This window comes from Budorcas taxicolor, chromosome 7 (genome assembly GCF_023091745.1).
Source record: "Budorcas taxicolor isolate Tak-1 chromosome 7, Takin1.1, whole genome shotgun sequence".
Lineage (NCBI taxonomy): Eukaryota > Metazoa > Chordata > Mammalia > Artiodactyla > Bovidae > Budorcas > Budorcas taxicolor.
Window position 1 is genome coordinate 45222371 of NC_068916.1, and position 19968 is coordinate 45242338.

Consider the following 19968-nt stretch of genomic DNA (forward strand, 5'->3'; position numbering starts at 1 on the left):
TTGATTGCAGCACTGGGACATGGGTAGCAAAGACTGTGCCATCAGGAAGCACCAAAGAACCCCAGATCCACTAAGGGGGGCAATCCTCCAGGATGGGAGAGGCTTCAACAGGAAGACAACAAGGAAGCGGGATGCCAGAAGTGCAGCACACTGATTTAGCTGCTCTACTTTCGTTTGCAATCCTACTTTGCTACAGTTTTCAATGAACCACAGTACATGGCCATAAACTAGATCTAAAGTAGGATCTAGAAATGTTATGCAGAATTCACAGAAGCAGAGTCCCAATGTTAAAAGGAACAAAAGCAAGCTAATACATTTTCTTTTTTTTTCTTCCCAAAGATACACTACCCATCTATCACCACCCAGTGAAGGACACATCATTAAAATGAAACACGCTCATAAAATCATGAATTTATATCTTTGCCATTTATTTTTTAAAATCTTATTCAAAATATTAAATAATACAATTTCAGATATGAAAAAAATTACTGCAAGAACAGTTCAGGTGTACTTCCAGTGTGCCTCCCTTCCTTACTCAAACAGTAAACTGTCCACCCAAGAGAAAGGATGGACTACCCTGCCTCTTCCATCTCTACACAAACCATATGCCCACTAGCTCACCTGGGTTTTGTGAGTGGCGTTTAACATATATTAGGGGTTATGTTTTCTAAAAAGTTGTTGTGACACCTATAAGTCAACTATGTTTCAAATCATATATTTACATACTGATCAACTCCTTATGATAGAAAGACAAGTCAAAATTAAATATAGTAAGTAATTTCCAGTTGCTATTAAAAAAGAACAAGAAACCAAACACAAAGGGAGAAAGAGTCAGTGTACATATACAGCCTTTATGTATACAAACAGGTATAATTTTAATTTGAAAGCCCTAGATCCAATATTATTTAAATTACAATGTCTCCTAAAATTCATTCAAACTTACTATAAAAAATAAGCGAGTGAACAAATATGATATAATTTTAAACTCTGCCCCTTGCTTGAAAGCTTGGAGGAACCCGTGCTACAATCAATTGCTAAGTAAAAGCAATTGTACGTGTATTTAATATTTCACAACAATTTCTACCTCTAAATTTAATTCAGTAATTCAAAGCAAAAAAGCTATCTATAACATCTTATTTACGTCTACTGCAAACTGCAGAGTCTCTATTGCCAGAATTTTTAGACACATTTATTAATGTGCTACTTAAAATCGTGGTCAGAATGAGCAATAATAAATTATACATAAATTATCCAAAAATATCCAAAGCAGAGAGTCCTGGAAGAAAAAAATGTTACTTATATGTAAAGCATTATTACATACATCCTTGTAGATTACAGTTTGACAGCACAAAGAAATGTGTGCTTAAGAAACAGTATTTGGATGGCAGAAAGAGAATCTGAGTCAGCAATATCAGATGTGTTAGAATTTAATTATAAGTTTGGGATTTTTTTTTAAGTAGCATTACTAACACTTCCAGAAGAAGTACAATAAAGAAATCTAAAACAATAAAAAACTAACAGGTAACACTTAGCTCCACATTTTGGACACCTGATTGAATTCACCTTTAAAAACATAGATAAAAAATTATATACTCCTTGTTCGTGATACTTAATTTCCAAAGCACCAAGGCAAAATAAAGAGAGGCCCACCTCCCATTTAAGTATGAACTGCCAATGGCAAACATCTGCACAATATCATATAAAAAGTCAAGCAAATAAAATTACATAATAAGCAAATGCAAATCACAGTGCTTTAAAATATATAATCATTGGTAATCTTCAGAGAAGGCATTGCTTCATTAACATTCTGGTCAAGACGATGATATTCCACTGTTTTGGAACAAAAACCATCACGCCATTTCCTGCTTTGAACCAGAAGGAAAATCTGGAATAAAACAAATCAGATATTTAAAAGAGAAAATACAGGACATGCTAAAAGTTTTTATAACTGAAATAACTGTCTCCTAGGTTCCCAAACACAAAAGTAAAATGTCAACAACAAAAGGGCTATTTTGTTTTCCATCTTGTAAATAAGCTGAAACAGTGCTTTTTAAATTTTAATGTGTACAGAAGTCCCTGTTAAGACTGATTCCTGGCCTCTCTCTTCAGGGATGAGCTAATAGATAGCAGTGGAGTCCAGGAACCCACCTGTTTAACAAGTCTCTTAGGTGTTTAAGTCCCTAGGGCTTCCCTGCTGGCTCAGATGGTAAAGCGTCTGCCTACAGTGCAGGAGACCCAGGTTCAATCCCTGGGTCGGGAAGATCCCCTGGAGAAGGAAATGACAACCCACTCCAGTACTTGTGCCTGGAAAATCTTATGGACGGAGGAGCCTGGTACGCTACAGTCCACAGGGTCGCAAAGAGTCAGACATGACTGAGCACCTTCCCTTTCTTTCTTTAGGCGCTATTTGTAATAGCGATGGTCCAACACTGAACAGTGGAATAAAACATAGCTGGCATTCAAAATTCCATCCACCTACAAATACAGAGCTAGTGAGAGACCACTGAACCGCAAATAAACCAACGCAAAACCACAAATGAGATATTAGAATCACTGACTCCAGGAGCTGGAAGGCATTCTGAAATTACCTCTGTATCATTTTTGCCGGTGAGAAAATCAACGTCCTAAAGGGGAGGTGGGTGCTAGGAATCACAAAGCAAGTTACAACAAAGTCAAGAACTGAGATTTCCTGACCAGTAAGTATTGAAAAGGACACTGTGTTTGATTTCCCTTTAAGTATTTAAAAAGTTTAACTGTTTAGCTCAGGGACTGCAGAGCCCCCAGATGAACCCTCACACTAAATTATCCATACAGTCCTATTTATGCTCCTCTGCCTCATGTAATCCAACAAACCAATTTTAGTACAGCATGTTCTATACTACTAATAATAATCATATTATTATTTCTGGATCAAAAATTGAAAACAACCTGAATACTCAACAGGAAAAAGTTAAATTATATAGCTATTAAATCATGTTTTTAAAGAATATTAATGATACGAAAAATGCTCATAATTTGTTAGGTAAAAGGCAAGATATAAAACTATATGAAATCAAGTTCACTTAAAAATTATTAGCATACACATATATATCTGAATTATACACACATTTACAGGCCAGAAATATACCAAAATGTTAATAATGCTCAGCTTTGGGTAGTAGCTTACATTTTCTTTTCTACATTTTTCTGCGTCCCTAAAAAAGACATCTAATACTTTAACAACCAGGGGAAAAAAGTTATCAAAATAACATTAACTTCAATGTAAATAAATTATAAGTCCTAAATTAACATCTCTCTCCACAAGCACTCCCAATGAAGTAGCAATACCAAATTAAGACATAAAACCTTTAAAAAAAAAAATCATCGGGCTTTGGTTTTGCTCAAAATCAATTGCTTCTTTTTTAAAAAAGCACATGTAGTAGGCTTCCCTGATAGCTCAGTTGGTAAAGAATCCGCCTGCAATGCAGGAGAAAGTGAAAGTGAAGTCACTCAGTCGTGTCCCACTCTTTGCAACCCCATGGACTGTAGCCTATCAGGCTCCTCCGTCCATGGGATTTTCCAGGCAAGAGTACTGGAGTGGGTTGCCATTTCCTTCTCCAGAGGATCTTCCCGACTCAGGGATTGAACCCAGGTCTGCCGCATTGCAGGCGGATGCTTTTACCCTCTAAGCCACCAGGGAAGCCCCCGGTTCAATTCCTGGGTTGGGAAGATCCACTGGAGAAGGGATAGGCTACCCACTCCAGTATTCTTGGACTTCCCTTGTGGTTCAAATGGTAAAGAATCCACCTGCAATGTGGAAAACCTGGGTTCGATCCCTGGAGAAAGGAAAGGCTACCCACTCCGGTACTCTGGCCTGGAGAATTTCATGGACTGCATAGTCCATGGGGGTCGCAAAGAGTCAGACATGACTGAGCAACTTTCACTCACTCACTCACATGCAGTAAAGCATTCTGTCATTTGTTAAAAATCCACACAGACATACAAGCTGATGAGATACCACAATATTTTGCCATCAACTGAAACCTGATTAAAAGAGGGAAAAAAACCTCTGAATAAGCAAAAGCATTAATAAGAAGTATGATTGAGATAACAGAGGGCAACTAGAGGGGGTGAAAAAATCTCAAACTTACCTTCCTTTTGTTGTGATATGTAATATAAACAATAGCAATACAAAAAGCAAAAATAATAAGGTGGAAAAAGAAATGGCTATCTTCCTCTTCTATATTTGAGGCTGGGGTTTTAAAAGGTCTCTCTGACTGTTCAATTTCCACGTAGCCCCTGTTTTCTTCCAAGGCTTCACTGGACTCATCATCCCGGGGGCTGGTGGTCCAGTCATAGTCTGGTTCTCCGTAATCCCCGTTGTCCAGAGTGTCTTTGGCAGTGGACGGAGAACTGTTCAGTGTGAGAAGATCCTCCTCCTCTATGCTAGGATCTTCATTGTTATCAACTTCCTCTTGGGACAGAGAAGTAGTGGGCGAGGGATGAGGGGACACGGACGCCACTCCACTTTTTTCTGTACTAGTTGTGGGAGGGAGAGTGGTGCTGGTTTGGAAAGCAGGTGTGGTTTGGTTTTCATTTGTTAAAGCATTCGTATTTGGAGTAGAAACATCTGACTTGAGTACAGGCTGGCTCAATGACTCAATCTGTGATTGAACTAAAATAAGTAAAGAAAGAAATGTTACACTGAAATCTCCAAATTTATCTCCACCAAGCTAAAAGGAAATACACCTATATTTTTCACTAAACTAGGATTAGTCACCTTTCTGTTCTGCAGGTAGTGAAATCCAACCTTTGTGAAATTAGAACAGGGGGCACAAGTGCTATATGGACTTTGCCATCGTGACCTAAAGTCAGATCCCTCTCTATTCTTTCTTTTTCTTATGGTGGCAGACTATGAAATGCAACAGGTCTCTTATGCTGCTTAAGTTCTTACTATCTGGTGAGGCAACTGTTATCTGATGAATATTTCATTTTCTATTTTTCATTTTTTTATTTCATTTTAAATGCAACACCCAAATTCAGATGCGCATGTTACGCTCTCAGCAATTATACTGTGTTTTCCTAGCCTGTTTACCCTTCTACTCTCTTAGTAGACCATTCACAGTTTGCTCTGTCCTCAAACTTCTAAAACCTTTTCTGTTCTCCTCATTGTCAAAGGCTAATATAGCTTCCTGACTTTTCTCAGAAAAATGAAGCCCTCAAAAGAGAAGGTCCACAAACTACCAGAACTCTCAGCTCAGAAGTCCAACTGTCTACCCGACATGTCCGCTTAGATCTGTCATTCAAATTAACACGTTCAAAATGAAATTCTGACTTTCACTGCTAGGAAGATGGAGTAAATGTATTTTTCCCTATTCTTCCCACGGAAAACAAATAAAACTCTTCCTATTACATAGAAAATAACACAACTGTGAAAGGTGGAAAGAATAAGGCAGAGCGATCAGAGACCTCAGGACCTGAGAAACAACCCAGAGTTGACTATCCCGAATATTCTTTTTACCTCATGTATTCCAGAGTTGGAGCTGAAGAACGCAGTAACCTGGAAACACCCAAGAGTATGGACAAAACAGGCCCCCAAAAGAGCCTGCTCTCTCGCCAGAAGATCAAGAGAGAGGCAGCCTAGCAAGAAAGAAAACTTTTAGACGACTGCTCTTACTCTCTCCAAACAAAGAGCACCACTCTCCACTCACAGCAAAGACCAAGTGGGGAAGCTAGACTACCCCCTGAGCAAGCTGCACTGCGGTGCCCCTTCACCTCCATAAAAGGACATGTCAGAGGAGGCCCAGTGGACGGTCAAGACTTCAGCCATGGCCCAGCAGTCGCGAGGCTGTCCCCACCAACACATCGGTGCAGGCGACGAGTGGAGCCGAAACTCCCACCTCTGCCCAGAGCTACCAGGCCCACCGCTGTCCTTAAGGCTCAACGCAGATCAAGCAGAGACCCTAGATGTCTAGCTTTAACTGCAAGTAATGTGCACCAACCCCCACCTCCCCTGTCAGAGCAATGTCATAAAAAGCAACTAAAAGAGAAAGTTTAAGACCAGAATCTTAAAAACCCAAAGTACCACAACTTACCACATATGAAATACATAATCTGACTAGCCCTTTAACTATTAAAGAAACTGAATTCTTAATTTTAAAATTCCCCCAAATTAAATATCCTAGCCCACATGAGAATGGAGAATTCACTGGAAAATTTCACTGGAGAATTCTACCAAATGTTTAATGAAGAGTTAACATCAATTCTATACAACCTCCTCCAGAGACCTGTGGAGGGAACACTTCATGATTCCTTTTATGAAGCTCCTGAAACCAAAACCAAAGGCACTACAGAAAAAGAAAATCACATATTGGTATCCTTCATGAACAGAAATGCAAAAATTCTTAACAAAATATTAACAAATAGAAACCAGCAATATAAAGTTCCCTGGTGACCTAGTGGTTAGGAGTCCAAGCTTTCACTGCCCAGGTTCAATCCCTGGCTGGGAAACTGAGATACCACAAACCACGTGGAACAACCAAAAAAAGAAAAAAGAAATCACCGATATATAAAATGATACTCCATGATTAATAAGGTTTATTTCAGAGATGCAAGATCGCCTCAATACTCAAAAATCAATGTAATCTAACAAGCTAAATTAACCTTGGCCTAAGACTCACACCTTTTGCAAAAATTAACTAAAACATGGATCACAAGTTTAAATGTAAAGCTACACATATTTTAGGGGCTTCCCTGGTGGTATACTGGATAAGAATCCAGCTCCAAATGCAGGGGACATGGGTTCAATCCCGGGTCCAGGAAGACCCCACGTGCCGTGGAGCAGCTAAGCCCATGTGCCTCAACTACTCAGCCCACACGCCTGGAGCCTGTGCCCCACGAGAGAAGCCCACACACCACAACCCGAGAAAGCCCACACACAGCAGCGAGGACCCACCACCACCAAAGCTTACATAAATCCAATAAAATAATCATTTTTTTAAAAAAACTACACAGATTTTAGGAAAAGACCTCCAACAAAATCTTCAGAATCGTGGACTAGATAAATTCTTAGACCAAAAACACAATACATAAAAGGAAAAACTCATAAACTGGATTCCGTCGAAATTTTAAAACTTTTGTTCAGTAAAAGACTTTCGTGAGAAAGACAAGACATGCTACCAAGTGGAAGAAATATCTGTAAGCCCCATACCCAACGAAGGACTAGTATCTAAAATACATGAAGGATTATGACAACTCAAAAGTGAAAAAGCAAACAACCCAATTAGAACATGGACAAAAGACATAAAGAGACATTTCACCAAAAAGAGTATACAGATGGCAAACAAGCACAGGAAAAGATGTTAACCATTAGCAAAATGCAAGTTAAATCTCCATGAGATATCACCATACACCTATCAGAATGGCTAAAATAAAAAATAATGACCATGTCAAATGTTGGCAAGGACGCAGGGTAACAAGATCACTCACATTTTGCTGTGGCTACATAACATGTGGCAACCATTCCAGAAAACAATTTGGCAGTTTCTTAAACTAAATGTGCAACTACCACATGACCCAGCAGTTACAGTCCTGGGCATTTACCCTAGAGAGACGAACACTTATGTTCACATAGGAATCTTTGCATAAATGTTTATAGCAGCCTTATTCACAATAGCCAAAAACTGGAAACAACTCAGATGTCCTTCAATAGATGAATGGTTGAACAACTGAAGTACACATACATGCCAAGGAACATTACTCAGCAATAAAAAGGAACAAACTATTGATACATGAAACAACTCAGATGCATCTCCCAAGAATTATACTAGGTAAAACCAGCCAACTCCCAAAAGCTACATATTACATGATTCCATACATTGCATGCACAAAATGACAAGATTACAGAAATAAAAAAGATTAGCGGTTGCCAGGAATTCAGGAGGGAGTAGGGATAGGGGAAAAGTGAGGGTGACTTTTAAAAGAGCCACAGAAAAAGTCCTTATGGTGATGGAAATGCTCTGCATCTTGACTGCATCAATATCAGTGTCTGCTGCACTACAGGTTTGCAGGGTACTATCACTGAGAAAAACTGGGTAAAGGGTACACAGAATTTCTGTACTTTATTTTTTTACAACTGCAAGCGAATTTACAATTATTTCAAGATGAAAAGGTTAAAGACATGAATTTTCACTCCCTACTCCGAAAAGAGAAGACAAAGAAACAACAACAAAAAAACCCTGTTCTATCTACAGTCTGTCTCCTTCTCAGTTATCACAACTCCATTTCTCTGTTGTTCGAGCCTAAAGCCTTGCAGTCATTATTTTAACACTCCACATCCAATCTGTTACCCTACCTTCAAAATATATGGAGAATTTGAAGAGTTTTCACCTCTCCATTGCTACTGCCTAATCCAAGCCACCATCATCTCACCTAGATTACTACAGTAGTCTTCTAAATGATCTGCCTGCTTCTACCATAATCCCCAGTGCCCACTCAACAGCCAGTCACCCTGTAAAACCTTGTGCTAAATGATGTTACTGCTCTGCTTAAAACCACCTAGTAGCTCTCCGTTTCTCTCAAAAGTGAAATTCAAAGCCTTCATAATAGCCTATAAACTCCTATATGATCTGGTCCCCATTATCTCAATGCTATTACCTCTTACTAATCTTCCAAACTATTCTATCCCCACTGCCTACTTAACAGATAGCAGGCATTCAATAAACACTTATTGAACATGCTCTTGACCCAACTCTCTCCACAAATCCTACACTGCTTCCCAAGTACTGTTTCTGTACCTACTGAAAGTGAAAGTGAAGTCGCTCAGTCGTGTCCGACTCTTTGTGACCCCATGGACGGTAGCCTACCATGCTCCTCCTCCCTCCATGGGATTTTCCAGGCAAGAATACTGGAGTGGGCTGCCATTTCCTTCTCCAGGGAATCTTCCCAACCCAGGGATTGAACCCGGGTCTCCTGCAATGCAGACAGACGCTTTACCGTCTGTGCCACACCCTCTCAAAAACCTTTCTCATAGTTCTCAGCCAGGTAAATCCCCACTGACTCTTCTAAGGATATCTCCAACATCACCCTATTTGTTGTTGTAACTCCAATACCAGCATCAGGTAGGAGTCTACCAGGGAAGCTCCAGGTAGGAGTAGAGTTAATAAATATTGTTCAAGGAGCAAAAATGTGGAAATTAGGACTTCCCTGGTGGTCCAGTGGTTAAGCTTCTGTGCTGCCACTGCAGGGGGCATGGTTTGAACTCTGGTTGGGAAACTAAGATCTTGCATGCCCTGCAGTGCATCCAAACAATAAAAAACACTAGACGTTACATTCAAGAAAACGAACTTGGAATTCATCTGAAACATTTGATGTAAATTAGATCAACCTTCTGGACCACCACTCCTTCAAAGAAAAGAGGCTGACCCAGTCAGCTATGACATGTATTCAGAACAAAGTGGTAACTCTGACTTCACAGATTTACTTGTTCAAGTTTACATATATATATATGGCACCCCACTCCAGTACTCTTGCCTGGAGAATCCCACGGACAGAGGAGCCTGGTGGGCTGCAGTCCATGGGGTATCTAAGAGTCAGATACGACTGAGCGACTTCACTTTCACTTTTCACTTTCATGCACTGGAGAAGGAAATGGCAACCACTCCAGCACTCTTGCCTGGAGAATCCCACGGACAGAGGAGCCTGGTGGGCTGCAGTCCATGGGGTATCTAAGAGTCAGATACGACTGAGCGACTTCACTTTCACTTTTCACTTTCATGCACTGGAGAAGGAAATGGCAACCCACTCCAGTGTTCTTGCCTGGAGAATACCAAGGACAGTGGAGCCCGATGGGCTGCCGTCTATGGGGTCGCACAGAGTCTGACACGACTGAAGTGACGCAGCAGCAGCAGCATATATGTATGTAACTTTAGATTTCTAAATATATGTTCCATCTCTACCCTTCCCTATTTGATATTATCTCTCTAGTTAAAAGTTAACTTTTTAAAAATAAAAAGTTTTTAATTTCTCTTCTACTGGTCCCTTTTTAAAAACTTCCTTACACTGTATCAATATTTCTCTGAGAATTCATTCACACATTGAATTCTGAGAAACAATGCCTTAAAAATTGAATACATTACATATTAAATAAATTAAGGCAACATCTGGGAGCAATATGATGGCAGAACATAGAAAGCAGGCATTTTTGAAATAGCATGGCAGACCTGGTCTTACAGTGAGTATCCCATAATCCAAAATAATGCTTACATTAGTTTTTTTTTAATCTATCAAACAAACACATAAAACTAAAAAAGTCTCAGAGATTGTCAAGAATACACCCAAGCAAGCACTGAAAGTTTAAGAAATCTAACACGGAACAAGTTTAAATAAAACTGATATGGCAACTTTCTAACATTTTATGGTTACTTGAAGTTCGAAACTCAATACATTCTAGCTAGACTTCCATGGTCTTCTGACAAGAGTAACTATTTTGACATCACTCTACCCTAAGGTACACTTACAAAGAACATCGGTATTAGCCGAAGTTCTACACATGCTACACTGTACTGCAAGGAGCTGCCTCCCTATTAAAAGCCCGTGTCAGAAGATTTTCAACCATCTTTTAAAAAGTTGTTTCTGAAATTATAGTTACCAGCTACATATACCCCTAAACCATATATCTTAAGCATTCCAGCAAGAAATATGTTTACATGTCAGTTTTTTCTTAGATGATTAAATGACCAAAACAACCATGCTACTTAAGTACTTTAGGAACAGGAATACTTGCATCAACAGGAGAAATCCCCCTTATTTACTAGCTATGAAAGGACCTTAGGAAAATGGACCACAGTCCTTCCCCAGACTTACAAACACTTCTGGGACGGTGGTCCACACACTCTCAGTCCTGCTGCGGAAACCCAAGTAAGTAATCACAGCACTGTAGCAGAGGAAGGTATGGCTAGACAGCCCCGCTGGCAAGTAAGTGAACACTATCCTATTCATACTGTTTTTCATCTGAACTCAGAAAAGATTTAGGCATAAGGATTGTGCCTTGGCCTGAAAATAAAAAGGAGCTACTACACAAGATACTGCTTAAACGCATTATAAATTATTAGTGCATTTGTTCCTCCCAAGTCTCAGAACACGGTTTACAGGTTTCATTTCTCAATAAGGCCTTCAATATTTTGATCAACAATGTAACATTTCTAAGAAAAGGAGTACTTAATCATGTAGCATTACTTAAAATAGCCAAGATACAGAAACAACCAAGGAGCTCATGAATCAATGAATGGATAAAGAAATTGAGGTATATATACAGGATGAATTATCATTCAGACATAAGAGAATGGAATCTTGCCATCTGCAACCACGTGAGTGGATATTCAGGGCATTACACTAAAGTGCAATATGTCAGCAAGAGAAAGACAAATATCATGATTTCATTTACATGTGGCATTTAAAAAACAAAACAAAAAAGCTAAACTCATAGATACAGAAAACAAAATGGTGGGGGAGGCAGGGGGAGAGAGTGGAGGTGAAAGGAATCAAAAGATACAAACTTCCAATTATAAATTAAATAAGGCATGCAGATGCAATGCACAGCATGGTGACCATAATTAATAATACTGCATACTGGAAAGTTGCTAAGAAAGTAAATCTTCAAAGTCCTCATCATAAGAAAAAAAATTTTTGTTAACGATGCAGGGTGCTGGATGGCAACTAGACTTACTGTGGTGACCTCTGTATACAAACATCAAATTGTTATGCTGTACACCTGAAACTAGTATGTCAATCATGACTCAAAAAACTAAAAAAGAAATGCTTAAATCCCACAGATTCATCAAAATGAAGCAGGGCTATCTAGGACAGAGAGGGACACAGAGGGACACAGAGAAGGGGGACTATGTTTACAAAGAGTCTCACTTGTCCCAGAACTCCTGTCCTCCTAAGCCCCTCAGAAGTCCAACACTCTAGCATTCTGGCTCTTTACCAAGCATCAGAACCTCCCAGTCCTCAGAGAGGCAACAGTACTCAAAGATAGTTCTTTTCCCTTTTGCTCTCCAAAATATTCCATCAGCTCAGTCCAGTCACTAGCCCTACCCACCTTCGTCTTTACGACTGATCTCACCGTCCCTTGGCCCAGCTAAACCCCTGGGCACCCACCCCTGACCTTGGGACTCTCTCTGGATACCACACCTTCTAAACTCTTCAGCACCTCTCCCCTCTGTCCTCTCTTCTAGACCCTCCTAACTCCCATCTCTATAAATAAAAAGAAAAAAAAAAGCTGTGTGCCATTCCAGTTCCACAAGAATCAAGCCATTAGTCACTGCAAGTGCCCATCACAGTGGGCCTGAGGGGAATTCAGGACAGAGAAAAACAGGATGATATACGGGTCCTATCTAAGGAAATGCTTCTTTAAAGAAAAACTTCAATAATCCCAGATTCCGGTGTCTTCCCATATAGAGAAAAGTACTAAAATTATAACCTTCAGGTCTGTTGTTATTAGCAATAATCTTTTGATGTTCGACTACATGTCCCAGCAAAAAAAAAAAAAAAATCATACATATTCTGGCTCCTCTCTCGACCTCTTCGAACAATTGCTCAGAACTGAAAAGCTGGCTCCGCCCGCTACAACCTTCAGTAAGACATTGAATAAACTCAACCCACAGCTCTTACAGTTGTGCGTTGTGTTTTTTGTTTTGTTTTTTTTTACTCCACACCTCCAAGGAATTTTGGAGACCGTATCACAGCCATTCTCTGTAGCAACCCATTCTTCAAGACTCTCTAGACACGACGGCCACTCCTCCTTCCCCGCCCATCTACACACTCGCTGCCCGAGTTCCCGGAGCTTTCAAGCCCACTTCTGAGGCCTCTTAAAGACCCTACCTTCACAGACCCCTTCAGACAGCCTCGCCAGGGCTGTAGAGACCCTGCCCCTATAGATACCGCCACCTGCTCCGGACACTCGGAATCGCCCGTTCCCTGGCGGGGCCCGTCTTGGCGTTCCGCGCCGGGGCCCGCCCCGTCTTCCCGCGCCCGCCCTGCCGCCGCGCCCCCTTTACCACTGGGCATGATGGCGGATGCAAGCAGGAGGGCCAGGACCAGCGGCCGCGCCAGCCCTCCGGGGACCTGGACACCTGGCCTGGGCAGCAGATTTGCTTGCTCGGCGCCGCTCATCCTTCTCCGGGCGGCGGCAGCCATAACGGTCTCGGCCAAGAGCCTGCGCGGTTGCTAGGCTCTGCGTCGTGACGTCAGACATTGCGTAAAGCATGGCGGCGTCCGTAGGCGTTTGCGTCCCAGCGTGATGACGCCGCGGCCCGGAATGGAGTTCTGGAAACGGGAAAGGAGAGGTACAGCGGGATTTGGGGCAAGGGGGAGCTCCTCAAAGTCGGCTGCAAACTAAGGATGTAATTTGTAAAGTGTGAAGACTCTCCCTCCCACGTGATGGGCTACTATACAGCTAATTGTTTTAGAAGATTTTTATAAGGATTCAACTTTGTAATAGAGTGATCCCAAAAGAGAAGTAACTGCCCTCCCCCTCCCAAAGGCAAAGGAAACATAAATATTAAGAATGGGTGGTGGAATTTTAGGTTAATGTTTTATTTTTTACCTTTCCCCATAACCGTTTATTACTTCAACAAATACTTAGCACCTCCTCATATTTCAGTATACAGCACTGAAAGAAACTCCCCACCTTTGTAGAATTTTTCTTGTGAGGGAGACTACAGTGTAAAATACATACTATATAATGGTAAAGGTATTATGAAGGAAAAGCAGAGAAGTGGTCTAGGAAAGAGGAGTAAGCTTCTATTTTTAAATCCTGTCACTTAAAACCCCCAGTATATGAAAATGCAAATTTAGAAGCTTCCAGAAGTTCCCTTAAGGCCCCAGCCATAATGCTGTGGTCTGTGTGTTCTGAGAATGTTTTCTTAATAAATGTATGTAGGCTTCAGGTCATAAAATTACATCTGATTGGTTTACAGGAAATCGTGTCATGAAACAAGACATTTATTTCACCCCACAGCTTCTCCACTCGGGTCTCCATGATTCCCTAAGAAGCTCGCTCCTCCCCCATATACAGCTGAGCTGCCTCTCTGAGGAGAGAGGGCCTGTGTTCTCCTGAATCTGGTTTCCCTTAACATTTATCTGGCCCTGGTGACCGCTCAGAAACACACAAACTCTGTGTTGTCAAGAAAACTAAAAGGTCATTCATCTGTTCATTTCCCCAAGCCAGCCACAAGGCCAAATAGACTGAATGGTACCCTTATTGCAAAACTTTCAGGCTAGCCAGGGTTCAAAGTCCTCCCAAGTTCCCCTAGAGCTTTCCCTCTGTGAGTACAAAAACCATCGCTCAGTTTTACCAATAAGTCTCAATTGTAGCATCTGCATGTTGGGAGATTCGGGTTTAATCAAGCCTTTTTCCTGTAATAAACACCTTCAGTCCTCTTTTTTGTCCCCTTTGTTCCTTTGTCCCCGTACTAGATTGTTTCAGTTCTACTGGTGTATCATGAACTCAGGGCGTTTTGCACAATATTCTGACATGCTGCATGCAACAGACAATATACAGATGGAAAATATTTGCTGAGAGCCCTTTGTACCTTTCAAAATATCATTACTGTACCTAGCATCTGACTGGATGTACCCAACAAGCTTTATGCACCACAGTCTCTGAACACATTTAACAAAGTTCTCTTTGAAATAGCTGCAGGTCTTTATGAACCTAATGAAATATGACAAATACTGAGGCCAGCAGGTTTGAGGTGACCAGTTTGCTAAAAGTAAATCTGATACCTGTTTGGAATTGCCACTTCCAAACATCCATAAAAAGGAATTCTGCCTAAAACCATTTATCGCTGAATAGGAAAAAAGTTTACATTTGATGAAGCTGAGTAATACACATGCAGAGTTACTATTCTATTCATGTTTTGTAAATGCTTAAAGTCCACAAGTTATTTTTAAATACATATGGCAGAATCCATCCCCAGTGATCCATACCTTTATATGATCCCCTGCCTTTGGGAGGGACAGGTGAATGTGAGCTAGCACTCCTGTGATTAGATTATGCTATGTGGACAGTTGACTTTAATGGGAGACTATCCTCAGTGGACCTGACCTAATCAGGTGAGCCCTTGAAAGGATTAGGACACTATAAAATAGTTATGGGGATGTAACGTACCATAATGTAATGTGACCATAATTAATGGTCTTAAAACTTATCAGGGACTTCCCTGGTGGTCCAGTGGTTAAGACTGAGCTCCCAATGGAGGGGGCATGGGTTTGATTCCTGGTTGGGGAACTAAGATCCCACATGCCACATGTCCAATAAATAAATAAAAACATTTTAAAAAAAAGAAAAGAAACTTCTCATCACAAGCAAAAAACAATTCTGTACAAGTAATGGATGTTAACTGGACATCCAGGTATGGTGATTATTTCACAATACATACAAATATCAAATCATTTGTTGTACACCTGAAACTAACATAATGTTATATGCCAATTATATCTTAATTTTAAAAATAAAATTTTTTGAGAATTAAGTGTTTGGGCTCTTTGGAGGAAATAAGAAGTGTGGCAAGGATTTGCTGGTGAAATTTTTCTGTTCCAGCTGTTGCAGCTTTCAAAATGGAGAAGATCACATGGCAAAGAATGCAGATGGTCTGTGTTTGCTGAAGCAGCCCCTAGCTGATGGCTGGCAAAGAAATATCAATAGAAACCACTGTTTTAGAACTAAAGGAAACTGAATTCTGCTACAACCATATGTGCCTAGAAGAAGACCCCAAGCCTAAGATGAAGACACAGTTTGGCTGACATCCTCATTTCACCACTGTGAGAATCTTAAGAGAGCCCAGGTACTAGTGCTTAGACTTCTGACTGACATACCTGTGAAATAAGTAAGTACTGTTTTAAGCCACTAAATTTGTGGTAATTTGTTATGCAGCAATAGAAAACTAAAAATATCACACACACATAACCACAGCAAGAGGCTGAAAAACAAGATAAACATAAGCCCTGTTTATTTACACTTTTATTAATAAAGACAACCAAAGAAGGATAAGGTTTCAATATTTTATTCAAGTTTTATTTTAAGTGATGTTAATTACAGCATTTGAAGGGGAGAATCTAATTCCACACAAAATGGAACTCTAAAATGTACCCATTAAACTGCTAAAAAATAAACTTTAGTGGCGAGAATACAACAGAAGTCCAATTTAGATTCTGAGTGTTGTCACCATGTGATTACAGTCACAGAGACTCTTCCCAGCTTGCAGCTGGGGCTCTTAGAAGCTATTTCATACTCTGGTGCAAGGGCAAAAAAACCACAACATGAGAGGGAATTAAGTCCTGAATTATTGGCTTCATCACAACTTCTCCACCCCAAAATGGCACAAAAGAAAACAGCTACCACACCCTGCAGACTACTTTTTGTGTGAAAGAGGTGATGGATGGAGGTGGAAAAAGTCCCTGCCTATAAAAGTCCCTTTCAGTTAAGTTTGTACACACCATCAAACAAAGAGCCTCTCCTCAATCAATTAGGGTAGGAAACCAAGGTTCAATTCTCAGGAAGTTACAATTTCATTCGATTACTCAATAGGAATTTACAAAGTGCCTGCAAATTATCAGCTTCCACTTGCAGCCATTTCTAGGTAAAAAAGAAACCTGACATCTCATGGGGCCAGCAAGCTCCCCACCAAGTCTACAGCTGAAAGGACCTTTTTTGAAATTGGGTTTCTTCTGTACCTCTGAAAGGGTAACACCCTAAAGCTGAATCATCTTTAACCTGGAAGTCTAACATGATATTTAACAATACTTGCATCCCAGACATACAACATTAAAAGGTACACTAAATTCTGAAGGTAGCTATGCTGCAAAATAGTTTAAAATTAAACGATTGTACAGTATTCATTTATGCTTGAAACTCCAGTCCTAGACCAAGCTTGTGGCCACCAGCATTGACATTCTTGCCATCCAGCAGAGCCGACAGTGTCAGTTTGATACCTGCAGGAGAAATCAGGGAGAGGAAGGGAAGAGAGAGGTAGAAAAGAAAGGAGAGGAAAGGTTAGCTCAGGAGGATCACTGCAGCACACTGGAGACACCACATCAGGTTCAAAACCTGTTCCAGCCGTGTGTGATCAGCAGGAGCAAAACCACAGGGCCCTTCAATCCCTGCTACTCAACACCATCTGACTAATGACTAGGCAGCCTAGCATGAGCTGATAAAACAATAATGATTCTTCCACAGCTCACCCAAATCCACTTAAGGGACTCTGCTTTCCTTTATCCTCTCAATATCCCTGCTGTAATCAGCACCATGCAGTAAACTTCTTTAGCAAAAGCCCCCTGAAACAAAACCCTAGCCATGAATCAGACTCCAAGGTCTTACGCTCCCACTCACAGCACGGATACAAACACAGGATACATACACACCCACACAACTAAATGCTATCTTCTCTAGAATAGCTTGATTCTGCCCATCATGTAATCTTAGATCTCCAGAATTCAAAGCCCCAATTTAACCAAACTAACCCCAAGGTGGTATTATTTCCTATAGCTGTAACATTAATTCGATGGACTGGCCTAGCTATCTTTGCAGAAGAAACCTGGAAACCAGTTTTACAATGAGGATGATCAATAGGCTGGTTTAAAGAACTTGCTGGAAATAAGTATCAAGTATTAGGTATACACTGGGACAAAGAATGGAAGAAAATAACTCAAAATGTAATATATGTTAGGCTTGGCCTTTTTTCTCCTACTTATCACCTCTCCTGTTCTCCAAATGTTTTATAATGATAGCACTCCTTTATAAACATTCAACTGTAAAATGATATACACTCATTTACAATGTTCTGTACAGTTATTTATAAGCAATTAACCTAAAGCAGCAAAACCAGCACCACATTTTAAGACAACTAATTTCACCAATACATACCTGGCTTTAGGGTCTGGGTATATCCTAATCCTATCAGGCTGGAGTTGTTCACTTTAGCCTAGTCAAGGAAAAGGTTAAGAGTGAAAATGTTAAATACTTCATGTTACCGTCTCCGAACTGAGTAAGAGCTTTTTAACCAACCAACTCTGGATTTCAGTATCAAATTCTATTTTTTCATGACCTCTTTGTTTACAGGATTCATTAAATTCAATATGAAATATATTAAATTTAGGAACTAGGTCTCAGAAAGTAACACAAAGGGATAACACAATTTTCAATTAAAGGGAAGTTATCATTTACATTTGATCCTTTATGGTATGTGGCCCAATTCCATTTATACTGAGTGTATCTGTATTTTTGAGCAGGTGAGAACACCTTCACTTATGGCCAGAGACCTGAAAGACTTTCTTGGATAAAAGAGTTCTTCGAGATCTACTTGTTGCGATAAGGAAATACAGAGCAAATATCTGATGAGGTTATGAAGCTTTTGTTAAGTGGCAGAACATTGTTTGAATTTTCTCTTCATGAAAAACAGAAATAAAAACCATAATGACATGAAGGAAATTCAGCACAGACAAGCCTGAATATTTGGAGCAACAGAATTCCTGGAGAATGACTTAAATCTTATACTTAGTGAGTGCTGATTAATAATCAATAAAGCAAATGAGTCAATAATAATTTTCCCTTTATTCTCCTGCCTGAGTTGTAGGGAAATCCAGGCCTCTCCCTGACCCCTTTCTGGGAAGTGAGAGATCAGCAGAGCAGGCTCAGGCTGTGAGAACATCAAGTCCTGGCAAAAGCGAGAGCTACCAGGGCGCGTGTTTTCCCGCTCACATGGCTGTTTTTAGACCTGGCATCTCCCACAGGAGAAAACAGGAAGGAAGGCCTCCAGGCAGGCAGTGCCCCATCTAGCTGTTCCATCTTGCCCATGCCATCCAAATAACATGGCCCCTTTTCCTTTGTTTTAAAGTGCCTAACCTTAAAGAAGCCAAATTCAGTTCCTATCTCAGGAGACTGTAAATTACACAAGCCAGCCCAGAAAGCATCCTGCAACATGAGACTTCCTCATTCTACCCCAAAAGGGCTACAGCTGGCAGTGCCCTGTGACAACAGAGATGAGCTCAACAAGATTTAATGCAAAAACTGCAGCAACCCAAGGGTCCACGAGCTATGCTACAGGGGTCTGCAAGATAAGAGGCCAATCAGTCAATACGAGGACCTGATTTCTTAATATGCAGTACAGGAGCAGGGCAGGAGAATGAAAACTGAGGGGGAAAGAAACATTTAAAACCTTGGGTTCAAGGTTTACAGTCTGCAGCATGGACTAGGGACTGGTTAGAGAAGGAGGCTCCACAGCAAGGCACTCTGGGTCAAACACAAACCCCAGCACTTAGCAATTGCCTGCCCTTGGGGAAGTCACTCAGCTGCTCTGAGCTTTCAGTTCCTCATCTGTGAAAACATGGATGGAATAGTTTTAAAACAGCACCTATCTCAAATGGGTTGTATAAGAACTAAATACAGCAATTCACATATAATAGGCTCCATACAGTGTTTGGCACCCACAGTAAGTACAGAAAGTCCTATTACTCTCATTGTTTTACTCATGGTAAACCCTTTCACAGTGAGAAGAATCACTATCTGAAGCATGGAACTCCACCAGCCCAAGGGATCAGGTGGGGTCTCAGCGATGCATGATCCCACAGGTACCCACCGAGAAGCAGGCGTCAGGGTCAATCTGGTACTTGGCTGCTATTCCGAAGCGAGTGTTGCTATTTCCTGCGGTCCAGGCCAGATTAACAGCAGTCTCCAACTTCTTGTTCACCTTCTGATAAATGGAGCCACCAAACTCTGTTCCATCATTTCTGCAAATAAGGACAGGACAGATACCAAGCAGCTTAGCAAGGGGGGCTGAGCTGGGCAAAGCCAACCAAGTCTTAACAGAGGATGGGAATGTTGTAAATGGACTTAACTGATCACAAAACAGGCACCAAATTACAAGCAGCCTGACAGGAATGGCACAGACACCAGGGCTGGGAAGGTTCACAGAAGGTAAAAGCTATCTC

The 19968-nt window shown here is 40.8% G+C and overlaps 2 protein-coding genes, 1 long non-coding RNA gene and 1 other non-coding gene across 5 annotated transcripts in view; 2 read left to right on the plus strand and 2 right to left on the minus strand.

The window, feature by feature from the left end:
- Positions 1 to 428: 428 nt before the first annotated feature.
- Positions 429 to 13186, minus strand: C7H5orf15 (chromosome 7 C5orf15 homolog). The gene is made up of 3 exons (XM_052643600.1): positions 13038 to 13186; positions 4131 to 4654; positions 429 to 1885 (listed from the first exon to the last, which is right to left on the minus strand). The coding sequence occupies exons 1-3, from the start codon at positions 13174 to 13176 to the stop codon at positions 1754 to 1756; spliced, it is 795 nt and encodes a 264-aa protein (XP_052499560.1). The 5' UTR covers positions 13177 to 13186; the 3' UTR covers positions 429 to 1753.
- Positions 2189 to 2260, plus strand: TRNAC-ACA (transfer RNA cysteine (anticodon ACA)). Its single transcript has one exon. It is a non-coding gene; the product is annotated as a tRNA-Cys (tRNA).
- A 39-nt stretch (positions 13187 to 13225) lies between the features above and the next one.
- LOC128050637 (uncharacterized) lies at positions 13226 to 18577 on the plus strand. The gene is made up of 3 exons (XR_008199682.1): positions 13226 to 13325; positions 15584 to 15869; positions 18271 to 18577. It is a non-coding gene; the product is annotated as an uncharacterized LOC128050637 (long non-coding RNA).
- VDAC1 (voltage dependent anion channel 1) overlaps positions 16036 to 19968 on the minus strand; it is a 29243-nt gene continuing 25310 nt past the window's right edge. For both annotated transcript variants that reach the window (XM_052642929.1, XM_052642928.1), the window contains exons 7-9: positions 19617 to 19767; positions 17906 to 17963; positions 16036 to 16974 (exon numbers count right to left, since the gene is read on the minus strand). In XM_052642929.1, the coding sequence (XP_052498889.1) occupies positions 16883 to 16974; positions 17906 to 17963; positions 19617 to 19767 (301 nt within the window). In that variant the 3' untranslated portion in view covers positions 16036 to 16882. The remainder of the gene's footprint in view (positions 16975 to 17905; positions 17964 to 19616; positions 19768 to 19968) is intronic.

What these genes read in the sequence shown, in the direction of transcription:
- C7H5orf15 (XM_052643600.1), bottom strand. Translation starts at nt 13,176, where the DNA reads ATGGCTGCCGCCGCCCGGAGAAGGATGAGCGGCGCCGAGCAAGCAAAT. An exon ending in ATCCGCCATCATGCCCAGTG is followed by an intron (nt 4,655 to 13,037) that starts GTAAAGGGGGCG and finishes TACTTATTTTAG; the next exon opens with TTCAATCACAGATTGAGTCA. An exon ending in CATATCACAACAAAAGGAAG is followed by an intron (nt 1,886 to 4,130) that starts GTAAGTTTGAGA and finishes GTTTTATTCCAG; the next exon opens with ATTTTCCTTCTGGTTCAAAG.